This window comes from Coenobita brevimanus, chromosome 72 (assembly GCF_032717465.1).
Source record: "Coenobita brevimanus isolate Jiangsu-jjx chromosome 72, ASM3271746v2, whole genome shotgun sequence".
NCBI lineage: Eukaryota > Metazoa > Arthropoda > Malacostraca > Decapoda > Coenobitidae > Coenobita > Coenobita brevimanus.
In genome coordinates this window covers 2,740,638-2,758,050 of record NC_137025.1, presented here as the reverse complement: position 1 = coordinate 2,758,050, position 17,413 = coordinate 2,740,638, and the positions used below count along the sequence as shown (strand labels likewise).

General features: G+C 43.0%; 2 protein-coding genes across 2 annotated transcripts in view; one reads left to right on the top strand and one right to left on the bottom strand.

Annotated features, from left to right (window-relative positions):
• On the bottom strand, positions 1 to 10,317 carry LOC145407231 (selenoprotein N-like). The gene is made up of 8 exons (XM_080278265.1): positions 10,209 to 10,317; positions 5,930 to 6,159; positions 5,251 to 5,417; positions 4,429 to 4,524; positions 3,987 to 4,055; positions 2,441 to 2,592; positions 557 to 747; positions 1 to 105 (listed from the first exon to the last, which is right to left on the bottom strand). Exons 1-8 carry the CDS (start codon positions 10,315 to 10,317, stop codon positions 1 to 3), a joined length of 1,119 nt encoding a protein of 372 aa, XP_080134391.1.
• Positions 10,318 to 11,859: 1,542 nt separating this feature from the next.
• LOC145407229 (uncharacterized) overlaps positions 11,860 to 17,413 on the top strand; it is an 82,817-nt gene continuing 77,263 nt past the window's right edge. Inside the window, exon 1 of the mRNA XM_080278264.1 lies at positions 11,860 to 12,093. Coding sequence (XP_080134390.1) covers positions 11,874 to 12,093 — 220 coding nt within the window. The 5' untranslated portion in view covers positions 11,860 to 11,873. The remainder of the gene's footprint in view (positions 12,094 to 17,413) is intronic.

Below are 17,413 nucleotides of genomic sequence, written 5' to 3'. Positions count from 1 at the left end.
TCAGCAAGCTTGGCTCCCGAGGGCACCCCAGGCCACCACCACATGTATGGGCCGACCAAGCTCTGACCCAAGCTGATATGCAGTGGTGAAGTTATGGTACTCCACCTGTTGGGGCAAGGTATAGCTTTAATATCAAGCAATATAATACAGATACAATATGTCATCAGTTAATGTTTTCATTCAACATATTTTTCACTGTTGATGCCTAATGACCATATGAGATGAACCGCAGGCTAAAGCTGCCCTTTTGCAGTCCACTACCCTCCTTTCTGGGGACAAGGAGGGAGCTGAGGAACAATTATGCAGTGAAGGGCATGGGGTGACACATATCACACTGGTATCTATCTCAGCATATTAATACTCATTTCTTAAAATTGCTTTTGGCCATTTATTACGCTAGGACAGAATATATTACCTATACTACCATAATATTTCTATTTCTATTTAGATGACCCCTACTGCTGTGGTATAATATACTATTCACTCACATCCTCTCCTAACTTGCTCTTGGTGCTTGTTATATACAGTACTGCCATAGCAAAAAAAAAATCTTCACCTGCAAGAACCTGTACATCTCCTTCTCCAACAGACCATACACCTCCTCCACTGACACCTCTTGAGACCAGGCGTGTTCAGTGACGGGTGTGTCAGGTGTGTCTGGTGAAGTGGAGAGGGACATGCGAGGAAGGTGCGTCACGGTCACCTCAACATCCCGGGTTTCCTCAGGTCCTATCAGCCACTCTAAGTCTGAAAAATCATCATCACCATCATCATCATCATTAACATCATCATCATCATGACCTTTATTCCCATCTAAGGATGGGGTGAAGAAAGATCAAGACACAAGGAAAGAAAGTATGAAAGTGGAACAATTATCAGCATACCAGGCAAAATGGGCCATAAAATTATCCAAACATAATTCAAGCTCCTGAAATCCTGGCTCCAACTTACATGTGTAAAACATTATTATCTGCTAAAATCATACAAAAGAAAGCATAGTCACAACTGATTTTTAGTCCACTGTCTGATGTTGCATCCCATTAGCCTTTGGGACATGGGAAAAAGAGTGGTCTCCACATACTCCTAGCACACTGTAAAAGGAGACTACAAATGGTAGAAGTGGGCTGGAAATTTTGCCATCTTCATAATGGTGCAGTGATCTAGCAATCCTCCTTATAAGTAAGTAATGTATTAAAAAATATTACAATTTTTTCTTTACGAATGGTGCTGCAAATTGGGGAAAACTGACGACCAGCTTTAAAGGTAATAATAGGCAACTTCTTTCTAACTTACTATGAACCTGACAGCATTAAAAAAAAAAAGGAGGGGGAGGAGGAGGAAAACTTCTAATAAGGCTAACTACATCTAGAAGCCCTTTCCAACAAATAAGGCAATTTCTACCTAGGACTTATTGTACATGGAAGCCCTTTTCCCTTGATTATCTCCCCGGTGAGATTGAGCAACCATGCTCTAGATCATTATACTCCAAATGAATTAGGGAGTTTGGTTTTGAATGATGTAAATGAAAATGATGCATCCTGTGAGGAAGGCCTCTACAAAAATGTCTCCACGTACAGTACCTCTGTCACTACTCAACAAAACCCACTCTTCCCACAGATTACCCACCTCTCTCTTGCGCATCAGTAGACTACGACAAGGCCATCAGCCTTCCCTGCTTCTGCACCAACACCACTCACAAACAATGCACCATGCCCTTACTAAAATGCAGCTCACCACACCACAACACATTTAACCTTAGGCATCTCACTTTCACAACACAGGTAATACTTCAATATGACATAGTGCCATCTCTGGGAATGCCTGGCAATAGTGGCCAGTTTCCAGCACTCCACTGGATCTGTGTCCAGATAAACTTTGGTCCACAACAACAGCACCAATACAGAATTAGGGCTGGCTACCAATTAAACTATGGAAATGCTCTATTTTTTCATTTAAAAAACTGTTCTTAAAGCCTGCAACATTACTTACACTTATAATGTTGTAATTAAATTCTGCTCTATTTGGTGACCCATGAATACATTTCATCCAGTCCTGACAGACTGGAGTACAAAAATTGAAACAATTTGTGCAGACTAAGGAGAAAAAGAACCAACCACATACCACATACTTTGCATTATGTACAAGGTGACTAGAACTAATTGGCAAGACAAGGAACTATACATGCACTATTTTTTAATGGCACAGTCAAAGTGATGTGCCTTATCCATTGTGAATCCATCTAATCTAACACTACAGTGATGAACTCACCCTGTTATCTAGCATTTGTACTGTAAGCAGCCTACTGACTGTATTGCTTTCCATATTACAAGAGGATTGAAACATTTTGTGGTGGGTTGCTGGTGGATTGTATTTATGCTGGTAATGATGCAGAAATGTAAAAACAAGACAAAAGCATGTGAGACTCCTGGGAGACACTGACCAAGGTTAAGTGTCCATGCAGTTGGGACATGGAGGGTGAGGGAGTGCACGTGACCATCTGACATGCTGACTGTGACGCAACCCAGGAAGGCAGCCGGGGTGAACCAAAGAGATCGGCGAGGAGGAGTGTTTAGCTGGTACTCTGCATGCACTCTGTAACGTTAATATAACTGACTGCAGTTTACACCAAAACGACATTGCAATGCATCACCATCATTGTCATTCTACCTTTTTTCCTACCTAACAAAAGGCCGAAGTAGGATTCTGAAGAAAAAGGAAAGAGAAATCACAAATGAGGAAGAACTACCTACAGCATGCTGAGAGAAATGACCATGCCCTTGGAATTCTGGTTTCACTTCACTGCTCTAACTACTGTACCTGCAAAAACCAACAGCAATAATACAACAGAATGACACTGGCTACTGTCAGAGTCAAATTGGTTTCTTGGACATAACAGATGATAATTGCATACAGTATTTTCTCTAAACCCCCTGTCCATCCTCTAGCCTCATCAACTTTCACACCTCACTCTCTCACACAGCCACTTGAAACTCTATCCTCTTCTACTTGGACTACCATACATCGCTCCATCTTCAGAATCACCCGCAAATAGTTTCACCCACACCATCTCCACTTAATCTTCCCATGTGACCATACCATCTAAGCACAGTCTCTTCTACCCAATTCCAGCATACTGTAGCAAAACTATAACTACACAACATAAATGATGTTATTCACATAAACGTGCATCATGTTATGTAAGACAGATTTCACATCATGGCAAATCATGATCCTACATACAACTATATTGTACTTGCACTCTTGAAGCCATCCATCCATCATCCAATCCTATGTTGCCCCATAAGGAGCACAGAAGCCCGGGGCTAGGCAGTTGGTCCTGACATTTAAGATGAGAGTGACCAACCTCACTCATCCCTGAGTGGCATTATGTGAGCAATAAACCCAAACCACCCCTTGGATATAAACCTTCACCGGCTCAATCCAATTGGAGCACAATAATTACCCACTAAACCACCAGGCGCCAAAATTTGGTTATATGGTTACCACCCAGCGTAATAAATAGTTTCCTGGTGATCAGGAACTCTTAAATAAACTTATAAAAAATACTGCATATGACAAAGGTGTGTGAAATACTTTCAAACACCTATCATGCTAATTTAAAAGTCACAATTTAAAACTTCAGCAATGCAACAAAACACAACACTCCTCGCAACATTCAGTACCATGACACAAACAGAACACAAGACATAATACTTACAGCAATAATAGCATGTGCCTACATACTTTCAAAGAATGGATGAACTTAGCCATTCCATCCAATGACACAATCTGGAGGGTTGTAATCTTTCTATATCCCGAGGGTTTTATTGTCCTCATGAGTGATTAACTGAAACTGGAAGGATCACATATCACCTTCAATACTCCAGGGTTCTACTAAGCTGAAAATAATCATCTGGTCATAACATAAATAAAAGACAAAATACATCACTGGACTAAAGGGGTCCAATGCATACAAGAGATCCTACCTAAAGCATACATCCAGCACAGGTCCATCAATGGCTCTTACTACGGCCACTGCACCCCTCGGCCCATATCTGTGGAGGGAAAGGAGGTTATGGCTTGGGCACTGGTGTGTATGGGGCAACGTAGGATTGGATCATGGATAGATAGATAGAAAAAAAAAGGTAAAACAAATTTCATAATCATAAGATATATGTGTCCTACAGGCTCTCTGATCTTTCTTTAGGTCATGAACCAAATGAAACGAGAACCCCTTTTTGAACGTCTCTCCCTTGAACCTTAAGAGCATTAACATCACTTGTACCACAAATGGAAAGATTACACGATCCCTACACGTTACCCCTACTGCTGGTACATTATTTACCTACAGTAGCATTATGTTATGTTGCTTAGAGACTCTCACAATAATAATAATTTAAAAAGTTCATATATCTCTTAACAGTTTACCTGGATTGGAGGAAGGGCTGTGGGTGGAAGAGTGATAGAAGACGGAATAGCAACTCCTCCACATGGCCAGATGGGGCAGGTGGAGCGTAACGATCACTAAGTGGGGAGAGGTGAAGATGAGAGAGATAAGTGCTGGAAAAAGAAATTAACCAACAGTATGCTGTCACTTTTTTTTTTTCACATTCCTTCCACAGTACATTACAGAGGATTGCCACTTGCTAGCTACAAGAATAATTTGCCAAATCTCTCAATTTACAGTACCAGTTGTACTGGTATGTAAAAAGTTAGGACACTGCAAAACATATCCCCTAGTTACAATACTGTATGGTTATAATCACTGTCATTTTACTCATACTGTCATAGTATTACTGTCATAGTAACCTGAAGCTATCACTCTAAGACATTAAACGATGAGTGATAAGCCCACACTCCTGGTGGCACCATGTGATGGAAAAACTTCTGAATGGCTTCAGAAGATTCAAACCAATGTGCACAAAACCTTCCAATAACATCACCAAACCACACTTAAATACCTAATCACACCAACCTCTGCCTACACCATACTTCTTCATATCCATTCATTTGCTTCGACACACAAACACACCACTATTCAAACCTATCCCAAACTGCCTTACAGTAATGAAAAACCCCTCATACACCAATACACTACATCCCATAAATGTCAGGGCCACCTTGCCTAGCCTTGGGCTCCCGCGGTCCTCATGGGGCAACACAGGATTAGATGATGATGAGGATGATTATATTAATAAGACTATGACACTTTCCTCTATCAACACACACACACCCACATCAAATCCTGACCTGTATAAGAAGTTATTGCCAGTTGTGTCCTTCAGCAGCCACCACGGGGAGCCAACAAGAGGGGGTGCGGGTGGAAGAAGGGCAGAGAAGGCAGCCTCTGGGATCCACGCCCAGGACACAGCTGCCTCCTTCCACGCTAGGACACCGTGCAGCACATTACGTGACTCCTGAAGGGGCAAGCTTGGTAAGGTACCGTGTAAAAAATAAAAACACAAACTTGTACTAATCCCTCTAGTTCATTTTTTCAAACCTGATGAAGATACCTACCTTCACTGTGCTCAATTAATCACCAAGTGTAGGTAGACTGGAGGAGCAATTTACTAATTACCAAGGATACTTATTGTTATAAACAATGCTGCTCAGTTTTACAAATATCCCTTAACACCCCATCCTATCCCCCAAAACTGGAATGGTGGACTGAAGAAAGGCAACTTCAGCCAGCAGTCCACAAGTTCATGTCCAAATGAGACAGGGGTCAGAACCACAACAACATTCTTGCCACCACTAAACATTATTTATTAAGCTACAGGGGAACTGGTGCAGTAAAAAATTATAAACAGTCTCCAGTAACCCCATCACAACATGAGATCTTCTTACATCCACTACTGCAACCACCACACCATGACATTCAGTTTCTGGAAGACCCATTATAATAAAAGCGTTAGGTGCTCCAATTCACCTCTGAGTCCATGAAGCGTCTGAAAGTTGAGTGGCAAGGTGGAGCGAAGTGGGTGTAGACAGTCACTACACGGCCATTAGTCTGCTCCACCACTGAGGTTACTGACTGACTGGGGTGATGTTCTCTGGGTGGAGGGTTTGGAGGGTTGCTGAGTTGCTGTGATGGGGTTGAGGATGGGCTGGATGGTACTGTGGTGTAATGATGGTACAGCAAGATACTGTTGGAAGCACCTGTGACAGTAAAAGAAGTACAGTACCGTATTACAGCAGTACCTAGCATTATTGTACACATAAGCAAGTTCAAACACTTAATACATCAATGCAAATTAAAATACTCAACAGACTAACCTATATTCATTCTGCAATCCAAATATCAGAGGTTAAAATCCATCATTTGCAGTTTTTATTAATATTACAATAATATTATCCTACAATGAAAAGAAGAATGGACACAAGTGTACAGTACATATTGGTACCTGTGCACAAACCTCTTACCTAATAAAAATATAATACAGAACAGAAGCTGCTCTCTAGTAATTCGCTTCCTTTGACCTCCAGTGCTGTGTTCCCTCTTCTTCTTCTTCACCACCTCACCCCTTTCACCTTCATCTGCATCGTGATTTGTTCCTGCTCTTCCAAGTACCGTCGAGGTTTCTCTCTTCACTCGATGACGAATCATCCTGCTCATACCAGTACTCTCTTTACATCTGCCAAGGGGATCAACTGCTACTAAAACTATATTAAAATAATGGTACTTAGCGCACTCCTAAATACCAGAGATCCACCAAAACTCTTATGGATCGAAACTCATTCCAAGTTCCACCTAATACAGATGATATCATTAGTATCACTGCATTAGGCTCTACCAAAAACTAGAGTACAGTTATGGTAATAACTTTGAAAATGCTCACGAAAAGTATACTGTGCTTGCTCATATCCACACACCAAAAACTGGCAAAGAGGATTCTGAAAATTTACAGTCAATTAAAAGCAAGCTGGGTTAAGGATTAATATGGTAGTGTCATCTGACTGCAACTCTCTGACTCTCCATTAAAGTTTGTATTGCTTGACTGCATTCCTATGAATCTACTGTACATTACAGTCACTTGATTGTACTGCTGATTCTGAATTAAAATTTATTTGCCCTGTGACATTTGACTGCATTCCTCTAATTCTAAGTTTATTTGTGTCATGTTGGTGCTTTCCTCTGAGTTTAACACAGTTAGGTTTACTTGTCCCACTTTAATCTGTTCTATCTCTATCTATCTATTTATTGCCAGACACCATCATCCCATAAGGGGTGGCCATTTGACATTGAGTTATTTGTTTTACGGGGAGGGGCACTAACCCTCCACCAACCCACTTGTTGACACGTAGGGACTTCTAAATGTAAATTAAGAAGTGTGGAATGCACACAGGGGCTATCTAATTTCAACATTGGCCAATCTAACATACTACACACCTATTCTGACCATGACTCCAATATAACTGTCATAACTACCAAAAATTTGGGAAAAAATATATACCGGTAACTACGGTATATATAACAGTCAAACCCATTTGCATTGTACTTTTCCTGTGCATATATGTCTCATCTACACAATATATTTAAATGTCTGGTCTACCTGTAACTCATCTAGTACGATGATATTTTTAATGTTTTACTTTTGCTATCATTATTTGTTTTCATGCGGCTTTGCCGGACTGAAATGGTTGGGTTGCATGCTGTATTCATTAACCTCTTCACAGGATTTCTCTTCTAACCTATACATAAAATAATCTTGGGGTGGTACAAAGAAAATGAGAAACCAACATGCAGAATTTAGTGTACAAAGGAGACTGATAAAACCACGACCGAGTTCATACTACTGTTAATCAGTCAAATGTTGAATGATAAAAGTACTTAACATACTAAATTTATATGATGTTTTGACTTAAAAATGAAATAAAATAGTAATGAGACAATACTTGTAGTTCTAAACAAAGTTCTTCCGAAAACAATCATAAAGTGGGTCCAAAGGTAAAATTTCAGTACCTTACCACTTCACTCACGCTGGAGTCGGCTGAATGTAAACAAATATGGCAGCAACATGGAACGTCTTGCATCCAGGACATTTCTACATTTTCAATGAATTGAAATATTTATTGTTTGAATGATTGAATGAAATATTTATTGCTGTAAAAGTATACAATGTATACTCAGAATAAAAGAATTGGTGGTGGGTCTTGCCACTCACCTTCACAAACAGGAATAGTTACATAGGCCACGATATATCGTGACAGGCCTACTGCAAAGTGAAAAATGAACAAAATACAGTTCTTCATGCTGCATGACACTGTATGTAACTACATTTGCTGAAGGGAAAGGGAATAACCTCCCGAGCTAGACCCTGTTACAATAGCCCTGGAGAGCGTTACTTCTAGAGCCCTCGGTCTCGAGTCAAGCGCTCTACCACTGAGCCACCCTGCTCCCCCTCCTACATTTGCTAAGGGAAGTGTATGGCAAGACCCACCACCTCCTTTTGTTGTACATGTGCTCTGTATACTTTTACGACAATAAACATTTCAATCATCCAAAACCACTGGACATATTTTGGTTAATTTTGGCTACTTTCAAGCTATATACTTCATTTATCATAGGGGAAAAAAAAGTCGTTACTGGGGAATGATAGTCTTCAATGACTCCTTGAAAACGAGAGGCCTTCCCTAAGTTCAACAACACAGTTTGGAAGAAGAATTCCAACCTGAAAATGGGTAAGCTAGGCTCCACATGCAATGAAATAGTACAGATGCAAGAGAACTATCAACAAAGACACAAAACTACTAAAATAAAAGGCAATGACTGGTGGACTCATAACTGACACAGATCTTAGCAACTGGGAAGGGGTACAAACCTAACCAAGGTTCCTAGGTTAGCCTATACCAGAGCCTAATGATACAGTATCAGAAAACCTTGGGGCACAACAGACATCACCACGCTGGACGAGAATGGATTAGCATTAGCAACTGGGTTCGGCATTAACAGGAAAGGCCTCATTCCGAGTCCCAAGATCCACTAACTCCGTTACACCGGTAGGGCAGACACGTTATCTATTTAGCTTGCCTGACGAGATGACATTCGATCTGTTTACCTGCAGTTTCTATCTGTTGCAGTTCTTCAGTTAGTGCTGATAAACAAAAATACATGTCAAAACACCGATAATTTTATTCTGGCTACTGCTCGACGACAAATTCAGGGCAAGAACATTTATGTTTATATATATACGGAAAAATCTGAGGGACTAATACCTTTTCCATTAAAAAATGTTTACAAATACCGTTTTTCTTTTCCATACTGTTATTGACCAATTGATCAAAAAGTAAAAAATAGGATTATCGAATAATTATTCGCGATTCACGACAAGTTCGCGCCGTCGCATCGCAGGCGATCACCAATTTTTTTTTGGTAATTTTCTGACACTCCCTGGACTTACCACGACCTCATGAAAAAAAAATTAGGTTCATAGCTACTACCGTTCTCGTGAAAAATAACAAACATGCGCAGAGACACACACATATACTCCTTGACTATTATTTAGATAGTGTGTGTGTGTGTGTGTGTGTGTGTGTGTGTGTGTGTGTGTGGAGGGAGAGGGGGTCATAACATATCTGGTGGTCTAGAAGGAACACATGTGTTGGGGAAGAAACCACGCCATCTTGGACTGGGCAACCTCATACACAAGAAGTCTAGGTAAAGTCGGCCTATTTACTTTCCATGTTCTTGGTCCCTCCCTCTTCCACTTGGGCTTGTGGACGTAGTGATCAGTAACAGGGCCACTTCTGACTGTAACTTTACACACACAGTATGCCTATGGTCAATATCCAGCCCACCGATTTTTAAGCTTCTACATTCCCCCCCGCCTCCTCACATCATAGACTGTGTATGTGCTGGGCCATGTTTGGCAGTGCGGTTTCACTCACAACAGGTTTTGGCAATGGCTCAGCTAATTAATTTTCATGTTCTAGGTCTGACTCCCCTGGTGTCAAGTCACAACTTTGTAATCAGGCCACCTATGGATCTGCAACTTTATGCACAAAATAGGGTTGTGGTAAAGACCTCGTCATATGATTTTCACGGCTAAACATGGCGCACTAGTCAGTGAAACGACCAATGAGGGAGAAACTAATGCTTGTCAGTTAGTATCCGGATTAAATCTAGTTTTATTCACTAGACCCAGTGGGTGAACAGCCACAGTCCCTTAATCTACAGACTGTTAGGTCAAGGAAGTGAACAGCTTAACTTCGGCAGGTCATGAAGTACACCGACATATTAACAAGCTCTGCTGAGGCCAGAGCAGAGGCGAAGGCACGACGAGTACACAATAGCCTCATACCCACTGACACGGCCATCCTTGGGGTTCGGGCCGCACTATAGGGACCACACCACCTCATATTTCACCGACACCTCACTCACACCACCTCACACCTCATCTACACCACCTCATACCTCACCCACACCACCCCACACTCGACCACACCACACTCCACACTTTATCCACACCACACCCCACCCATACCAAATCACACCTCAACCACACCACATTCCACACTTTATTCACACCACACCACACCCATACCAAATCACACCTCAACCACACCACACCACACTACACACTTTATCCATACCACACCGCATCACACCACACCTCGGCCACACCACACCACACTACACACCTCATCCTCACCTCACCCACACCACCCCACACTTCACCCACACCACACTCACACCCCATTCACACCACACTACACACCTCACCCACACCACACGCTACACCTCATACCCACCATACCAAACTACACACCTCATCCTTACCTCACCCACACCACAACTCATCCGTACCGCACCACACTAAACACCTCACCCACACCACACTCTACACCTCATACCCACCATACCAAACTACACACCTCATCCTTACCTCACCCACACCACACCTCATCCGTACCGCACCACACTAAACATCTCACCCACACCACACTACACTCCACACCTCGCCCACACCATTCGCACCTCATCCATATCACACCACACTACAAACCCTCACCCACACGACACCACACACCACACAACACACCACTCCTCACCCACTCCACACTACAGACCTCACCCACACCACACAGCACATCACATCACATCCACACCACAACACACTCCACACCACCCAAACTCCTTCACACCTCACCCAAACCATCTCACACCCAAAACCTCACCCACCCCACCCCACCCCACATCTCACACCCAAAACCTCACCCACCCACCCCACCCCACATCTCACCCACTCCACCAAATACCTTGACAACAGAATGACAGCCACAGAAGTCAACTTTGAACCTGTCCTTTTGCATCAGTGTCCATCACCTTATCACCCACATCGCCAAAGTCCAAGGCACTGTGCACATGTATACCATTTACGTGTACATACTCTGCGTCTTCTGTGTATGTGTGGGTGTCTATCTTATGTGCACGAATTATGTTGTGTGACCGGTGTTTTGCGTATATCCATGTTTTTTTGTAAGTGTTTTTGTGATCCGTGTCAGTGTGTGGTTGTTGTGTATGCCCTATCTGTGTGTGTGTGTGTGTGTGTGTGTGTGTGTGTGTGTGTGTGTGTGTGTGTGTGTGTGTGAGTTTCCTGGATGTGTTTTGACTACTTCGTGTGGTGTGTTAATGTCAGTGTCATTCTCTGTGTATGCCTTCTGCGTGTGTGTATGTAAACCTTGTATGTGTGTATATGTGTGAGTGGGCAGTAACGGTACCAGTAACGTCCTTGATAGCAACACTGGAAGGCCGGGCGGGAGGCAGGAGGGACCCGAGGGAGGCAGACAGGACCCCAGAGAGGCCAGGCTATATAAACCCCGAGCCTGCCTTGCCCCTGCTCAGTCAGCCGCCGGAGCGCGTGAAAGTAAGAATGCTGGTGCGTCTGTGTGGTGCCCCCCGCCTGCTGGGTGTTGTGGTGTTGGTGTTGTGGTGTAGTGCTGCCTCCTGCTTCACCCCAGCCACTGTGGACGGGCGCCTGGTGGTTCCGGATATCGCCAGGGTGGACAACGCGCTCCTGAAGACGGCCCAGGCTGACAAGTTCCTCTCCCTCTGGTTCATCCACGTCCTGAAGGATCCCGTCCACACCTCCAGTATGTACTAAATGTGACAAGACTTTTGGATACGAGTGTACATTTTATGTCTGTGGGGGGTTGAGCAATTTGGCCCGTCCACTCCTCCACTATATACAAAATGACCTGGATACGACTGCCCTTTGCCTATGTATGTGTGTGACAGGAATTTTGGCCGCGACTGTACCTTTTACCTACCTGCGGATGGCTGTGTAATTTTGATCCATCAGGCAGTTATGGGCGTAATTGTGGTTGACGCAGCTTTCACTATGCATCACACTCGCTACTCGTTCCCAGGGTCTAGCAGCTTAACTTTCAGACTCCCAGGGCTCACTCAAATGAATAAAGTCGTCTGGAATTAGCTGGTATTGCGTGCTAAAGTTCTCCCAACCATGATAGGGTTGGTACCAGTATTAAATCTCAGGCCCCAATCCCTCACTCCCAGCTGCATATAATCGTCCGGTGCGAGCTGCCACAGGGTACTAGAGTTATCCTGACTAAGAGAGGGGTCAGTCCACCAACCCTACTAACACACGCCAAGTTTCAACCAACCTTCACGCGTCACCACTCGAGCACTAAGTCTCACCGCATGTTAAATTCAAACGTGGTGGTCGACGGAAAAAGCAGGTCCCCGATTTCTTACGATATTTTCCGAAGCACCTGACGTAGATACAGCGTGCCTGGTTGCTCTATATCGTACCTGACTGCACGCTGTAAGGTGGGATGCAGGCTAATCCAATTCAATAGTCATAATCATCGGGGTCTGCCTTCCCTTTCGCGATTAAGTTAACAGAAGATGATCGAAATATCTTATCACTACAGTGCGTTTTTTTTTTCTTTTTTTTTTTCTTTCCAAACCTGACGATCTCCAGCCCCCTTCAGCTCAGTTGATGGCCAAGTGTATGAAGTCTGGAGGATGGATCTGAACAGTAGCCAAGGAAATTTCGGCTGAGGCTCACCGAATTTCATATAACCACGACTCTGTACCATAATTAAATTGAGGGAATGGTCCAGTTCCGTCAGGTATAAACACACCTGTTGTAATAAGTCTTCATTCTGGCACCATACAAACCTCTTTTTTTTTTTTTTTTTTTTTTTTTTGCTTCATCAGGAGCGTAGGGGGACGGGCCTAGGCCTTTATAAAGTACAGAAAACGGTGCCACAAATAACCAGTCCCACTAAACCCCACTCAAGTTGTGGATGTTCAAGGATAAGCTACAGTACTTCAGAACACTTTAGGATAGACGGAATTTTTGGAAGGTATTTTAACCATGGCGCTCAGTCCACTAAACCACCAGGTGCAGAAATTATAGCTGAAGTTACGAAAATGCCGTTGTAGGAAGGTAATTGGCCAGGAGTAAGAAAACTGGACGCGGAGGTTAGCTAATGTCAGGATGAAGCCTAGTCCGTTCCGCATGTGCCTTTGTTTACATACGGGGGTTGCCATGGTAACGGGGACGCTGCTGCCGCCCACGTGATGACATTAGCGCTATCTCATGCTCATGTTTATCCAGGAGAAAAAAAATTAGCAGGAAATGTAAAACGAGTTAGAGAGAGAGAGAAAGAATCTAAAACAAGCTGGAGTTTATCAAGGAAGAAGAAAGAAAAACGTTCATAAATAAAATACATACGAGGACGCTATGATATGAAGGGTTACACACACACACACACACACACACACACACACACACACACACACACACACACACACACACAAAGTTCACTTATTCTCGTTTTCTCTCGCCTGAAACTGTCATCTGCCGTTCCTTCGAATATAATATTCGTATCTGAAAGGCCATGCGGTCTCTCTCTCTCTCTCTCTCTCTCTCTCTCTCTCTCTCAAATATACTAATTAAGAGACGCTAAACCAGGTATTGTACAGGTATGGTCACAAAAAATGAATGACGGAATGATTTTTCGAAAAAAAAAACGCTCATTACTAGCATTATTAGAATTTATTATCGGAGTTATTAGAATTATTTTATCGACAAAAGCTAATTCGCTCGTTATTAGCATTATTAGAAATATTTATTATTAGAATTATCGTTATTTGCCAACAAAAGCTAGTTCTTTCATTATTACCAATATCAGAGTTTACTATCAATTAGAATTATTTATCAACAGACAAATTCCCTCATTATTAGCATTATTAGAATTATATACTACAATTATTACCAAAAACAAAAACAAATTCTCTCATTATCGTTTGTTTACCACTAATTTTTTGGCGAATACAACTGGGAACAGACCAGGTAATCCTCCTACGTAATTACCTGCCATTCCACAAAGGTAGGATGGAGGCAGGTGCAGCAGTGACGGTGGCTGGGGTAACGGAGTGGTTGGGAAACAGGGGAGGCTAGAATTACCCAAACGAGTTCTTTCCACACCCACGTATTGTCTATCTATCTATCTACCTGCCTCCATAAGTTCCTTCCACACTCACGTACTAACTATCTATCTATCTACCTACCTGTCTCAGTACGATCTTTCCACACCCACGTACTATCTATCTATCTATCTATCTACCTGTCTCAGTACGTTCTTTCCACACCCACGTACTGTCTATCTATCTATCTATCTACCTGCTTCAATAAGTTCCTTCCACACCCACGTATTATCTATCTACTTGTCTCAGTACGTTCTTTCCACACCCACGTACTGTCTATCTATCTATCTACCTGCCTCAATAAGTTCCTTCCACACCCACATACTGTCTATCTATCTATCTATCTACCTGTCTCAGTACGTTCTTTCCACACCCACGTACTGTCTATCTATCTATCTATCTACCTGTCTCAATAAGTTCCTTCCACACCCACATACTATCTATATATCTATCTACATTTACCTGTCTATATATCTATCTACCTCAATCCTGGCTTTTGGTTCCCTCTTTCTTGTATAAAAAAAAAACTCACATACACTCTCCTAGTCAGTCTCTCATTCTCCATCCTAAACGGACATAAAAGTGACAATACGGCAATGATTTCGCGTAATTTAATGTGCAAGGTTATAATAAATAAATAAAAATAATTAAATAAAGATTGCATTTACTCGTCACTTTGTGGAAATTAACTGGAAACGCAAAACAAAGAGAGGATGGAGAGTGAGAAACTGACGAGGAGAGCGTATGTGAGTGAGGTGGAGGGGGAGAGAGGGAGGGGAAGGCCAAGGATGAGATGGAGGGATGGAGTGGAGAGGTATATGAGAGAGGGGTGTGTGAACTGGGAGCTGGGCAGTGAAATGGCGGGGGACAGGGTGACGTGGAGGCGATTTGTTTGTGGCCACCCCGTATAAGGGGTTAAGACGTCTGGCAATGGATAGATAGATAGATAGCTAAACAAAGAGGGGTTCAACTGGAAACGCTAAACAAAGAGGGGTTCAACTGCAAACGCTAAACAAAGAGGGGTTCAACTGGAAACGCTAAACAAAGAGGGGTTCAACTGGAAACGCTAAACAAAGAGGGGTTCAACTGCAAACGCTAAACAAAGAGGGGTTCAACTGGAAACACTAAACAAAGAGGGGTTCAACTGCAAACGCTAAACAAAGAGGGGTTCAACTGCAAACGCTAAACAAAGAGGGGTTCAACTGGAAAAGCTAAACAAAGAGGGGTTCAACTGGAAACGCAAAACAAAGAGGGGTTCAACTGGAAACGCTAAACAGAGAGGTTCAACTGCAAACGCTAAACAAAGAGGGGTTCAACTGCAAACGCTAAACAAAGAGGGGTTCTGCTGGAAACGCTAAACAAAGAGGGGTTCAACTGCAAACGCTAAACAAAGAGGGGTTCAACTGGAAACCCTAAACAGAGAAGGTTCAACTAACGGATACAAGTTTTTTTTTTTTCCAGCATCGATATTTTGTTTTCTGAAATGTCGAAGTACAAATGAAAATACAGTAATTATTCTCTGTAACTCGGGGCCTACAATAGTTCAGAGGCTGCATTTTTAGTCAGCATATTATGGTAATGGACATGTGGAGAGAATGGAGAATGAAAGACTGACTAAGAGGGTGTATGTAGGTGAAGTGGAGGGAGGGGGAGACCGAGGATGAGGTGGAGGGATGGAGTTGCGAGGTATATGAGGGAGGGGGGAGGGCAGTCAAATGCTGGGTGACAGAGCGACTTGGAGGCGTTTTGTCTGCGGCCACCCTTTGCGGAATTAGGGCGTCGGGCGATAGATAGATAGACAGATATTATGGCTGCTAAGGTAATAGTGGAAACGAACAAATAAAAGACATTCAACGTGTTGGTGCGAAATATGCGAATACGGTGGAGTGGAAGGCCTGGAGGAGGGGAGGGGGGTTCCATCAGACCCATGCTGGAACCTGAGCTAGAACCTTATATGTTCACAGCGCCGTTGGCACGGCTGTGAACTTGAACTGATAGTGAATGAACAAATTTATATGCAGGGGAGAGTCTGGTAGCGCCCCCTCCCCCACCCACCCACGACAAGACTTGCCCCCACCTCGCCTCTCTGTCTACTGAGACCTGAATACGATACTGCTTGAATGTTCTAATTAAGAGCGTTAAATCCGAAAGTATACGTAAAAAACAGTACCCGCTCTTGATGACTCGACGGCCAGGCTTATCCAAACGCTGCATTATCCGTCATTCCCATCAGGCTGGTTCGGGCATCGGAGGTGAGGGAGAAACAAAGATGAACCGGAGAAACGAAAACACGATTCTTTATTCTATTTCATCACTAGCATTCACATCGCTAGATCTGCCAGTAAAAGGGAAAAATAAAACTATACATTTTTTGTAAACTAGTGTGAGGGATATTTAAAAGACTGCATAAATCGTCATCCGCATCAGGTTGGCTGGAGCGGCGAGGGTGAAACAAGTGCGGGCCGAAGTAAGGAAAACACGAATTCTTTCACCACTAATATTAATCTCTAAGTTTACATGTATACGCGAAAATACGGTAACTGTTTTCTGCTCTTCAGTGCCTACGAGAATTTAAAAGCTGCGTTAACCGTCATCTTCCTCAAGCTGGCTGGGGATAACGGGGGTGAGTGAAACAAAAAAAGCATCGAAAAACGGGAACACTCATTGCAGTTATATCCTTAAATTTGCAAATGTGAACGAAAACACAGTAACAATTCTCTGTAACTCAGTGCCTAGGATAATTTAAAAGCTCTCAAAATCGTCATCTGCATCAGGTGTGTTGGGGTAACGGTGGTGGGGTTGAAACAAGAGAGGGTTGGGGTGCGCTGCCTGGTGTAAACAAATATGGCTGACTTTCACTAACAGGATCCCGGTCTGGCGGTCTCGGCCTGTGGAGGTCAGGGGAGGGGATGGCCAGGGAGAAATTATGGGATCTTTCGGAGATTCGGATTCTGG

What these genes read in the sequence shown, in the direction of transcription:
- LOC145407231 (XM_080278265.1), bottom strand. Translation starts at nt 10,317, where the DNA reads ATGGCCGTGTCAGTGGGTATGAGGCTATTGTGTACTCGTCGTGCCTTC. An exon ending in GACGCTTCATGGACTCAGAG is followed by an intron (nt 5,418 to 5,929) that starts GTGAATTGGAGC and finishes TTGCCCCTTCAG; the next exon opens with GAGTCACGTAATGTGCTGCA. An exon ending in GTGCTGGATGTATGCTTTAG is followed by an intron (nt 2,593 to 3,986) that starts GTAGGATCTCTT and finishes TTAACGTTACAG; the next exon opens with AGTGCATGCAGAGTACCAGC.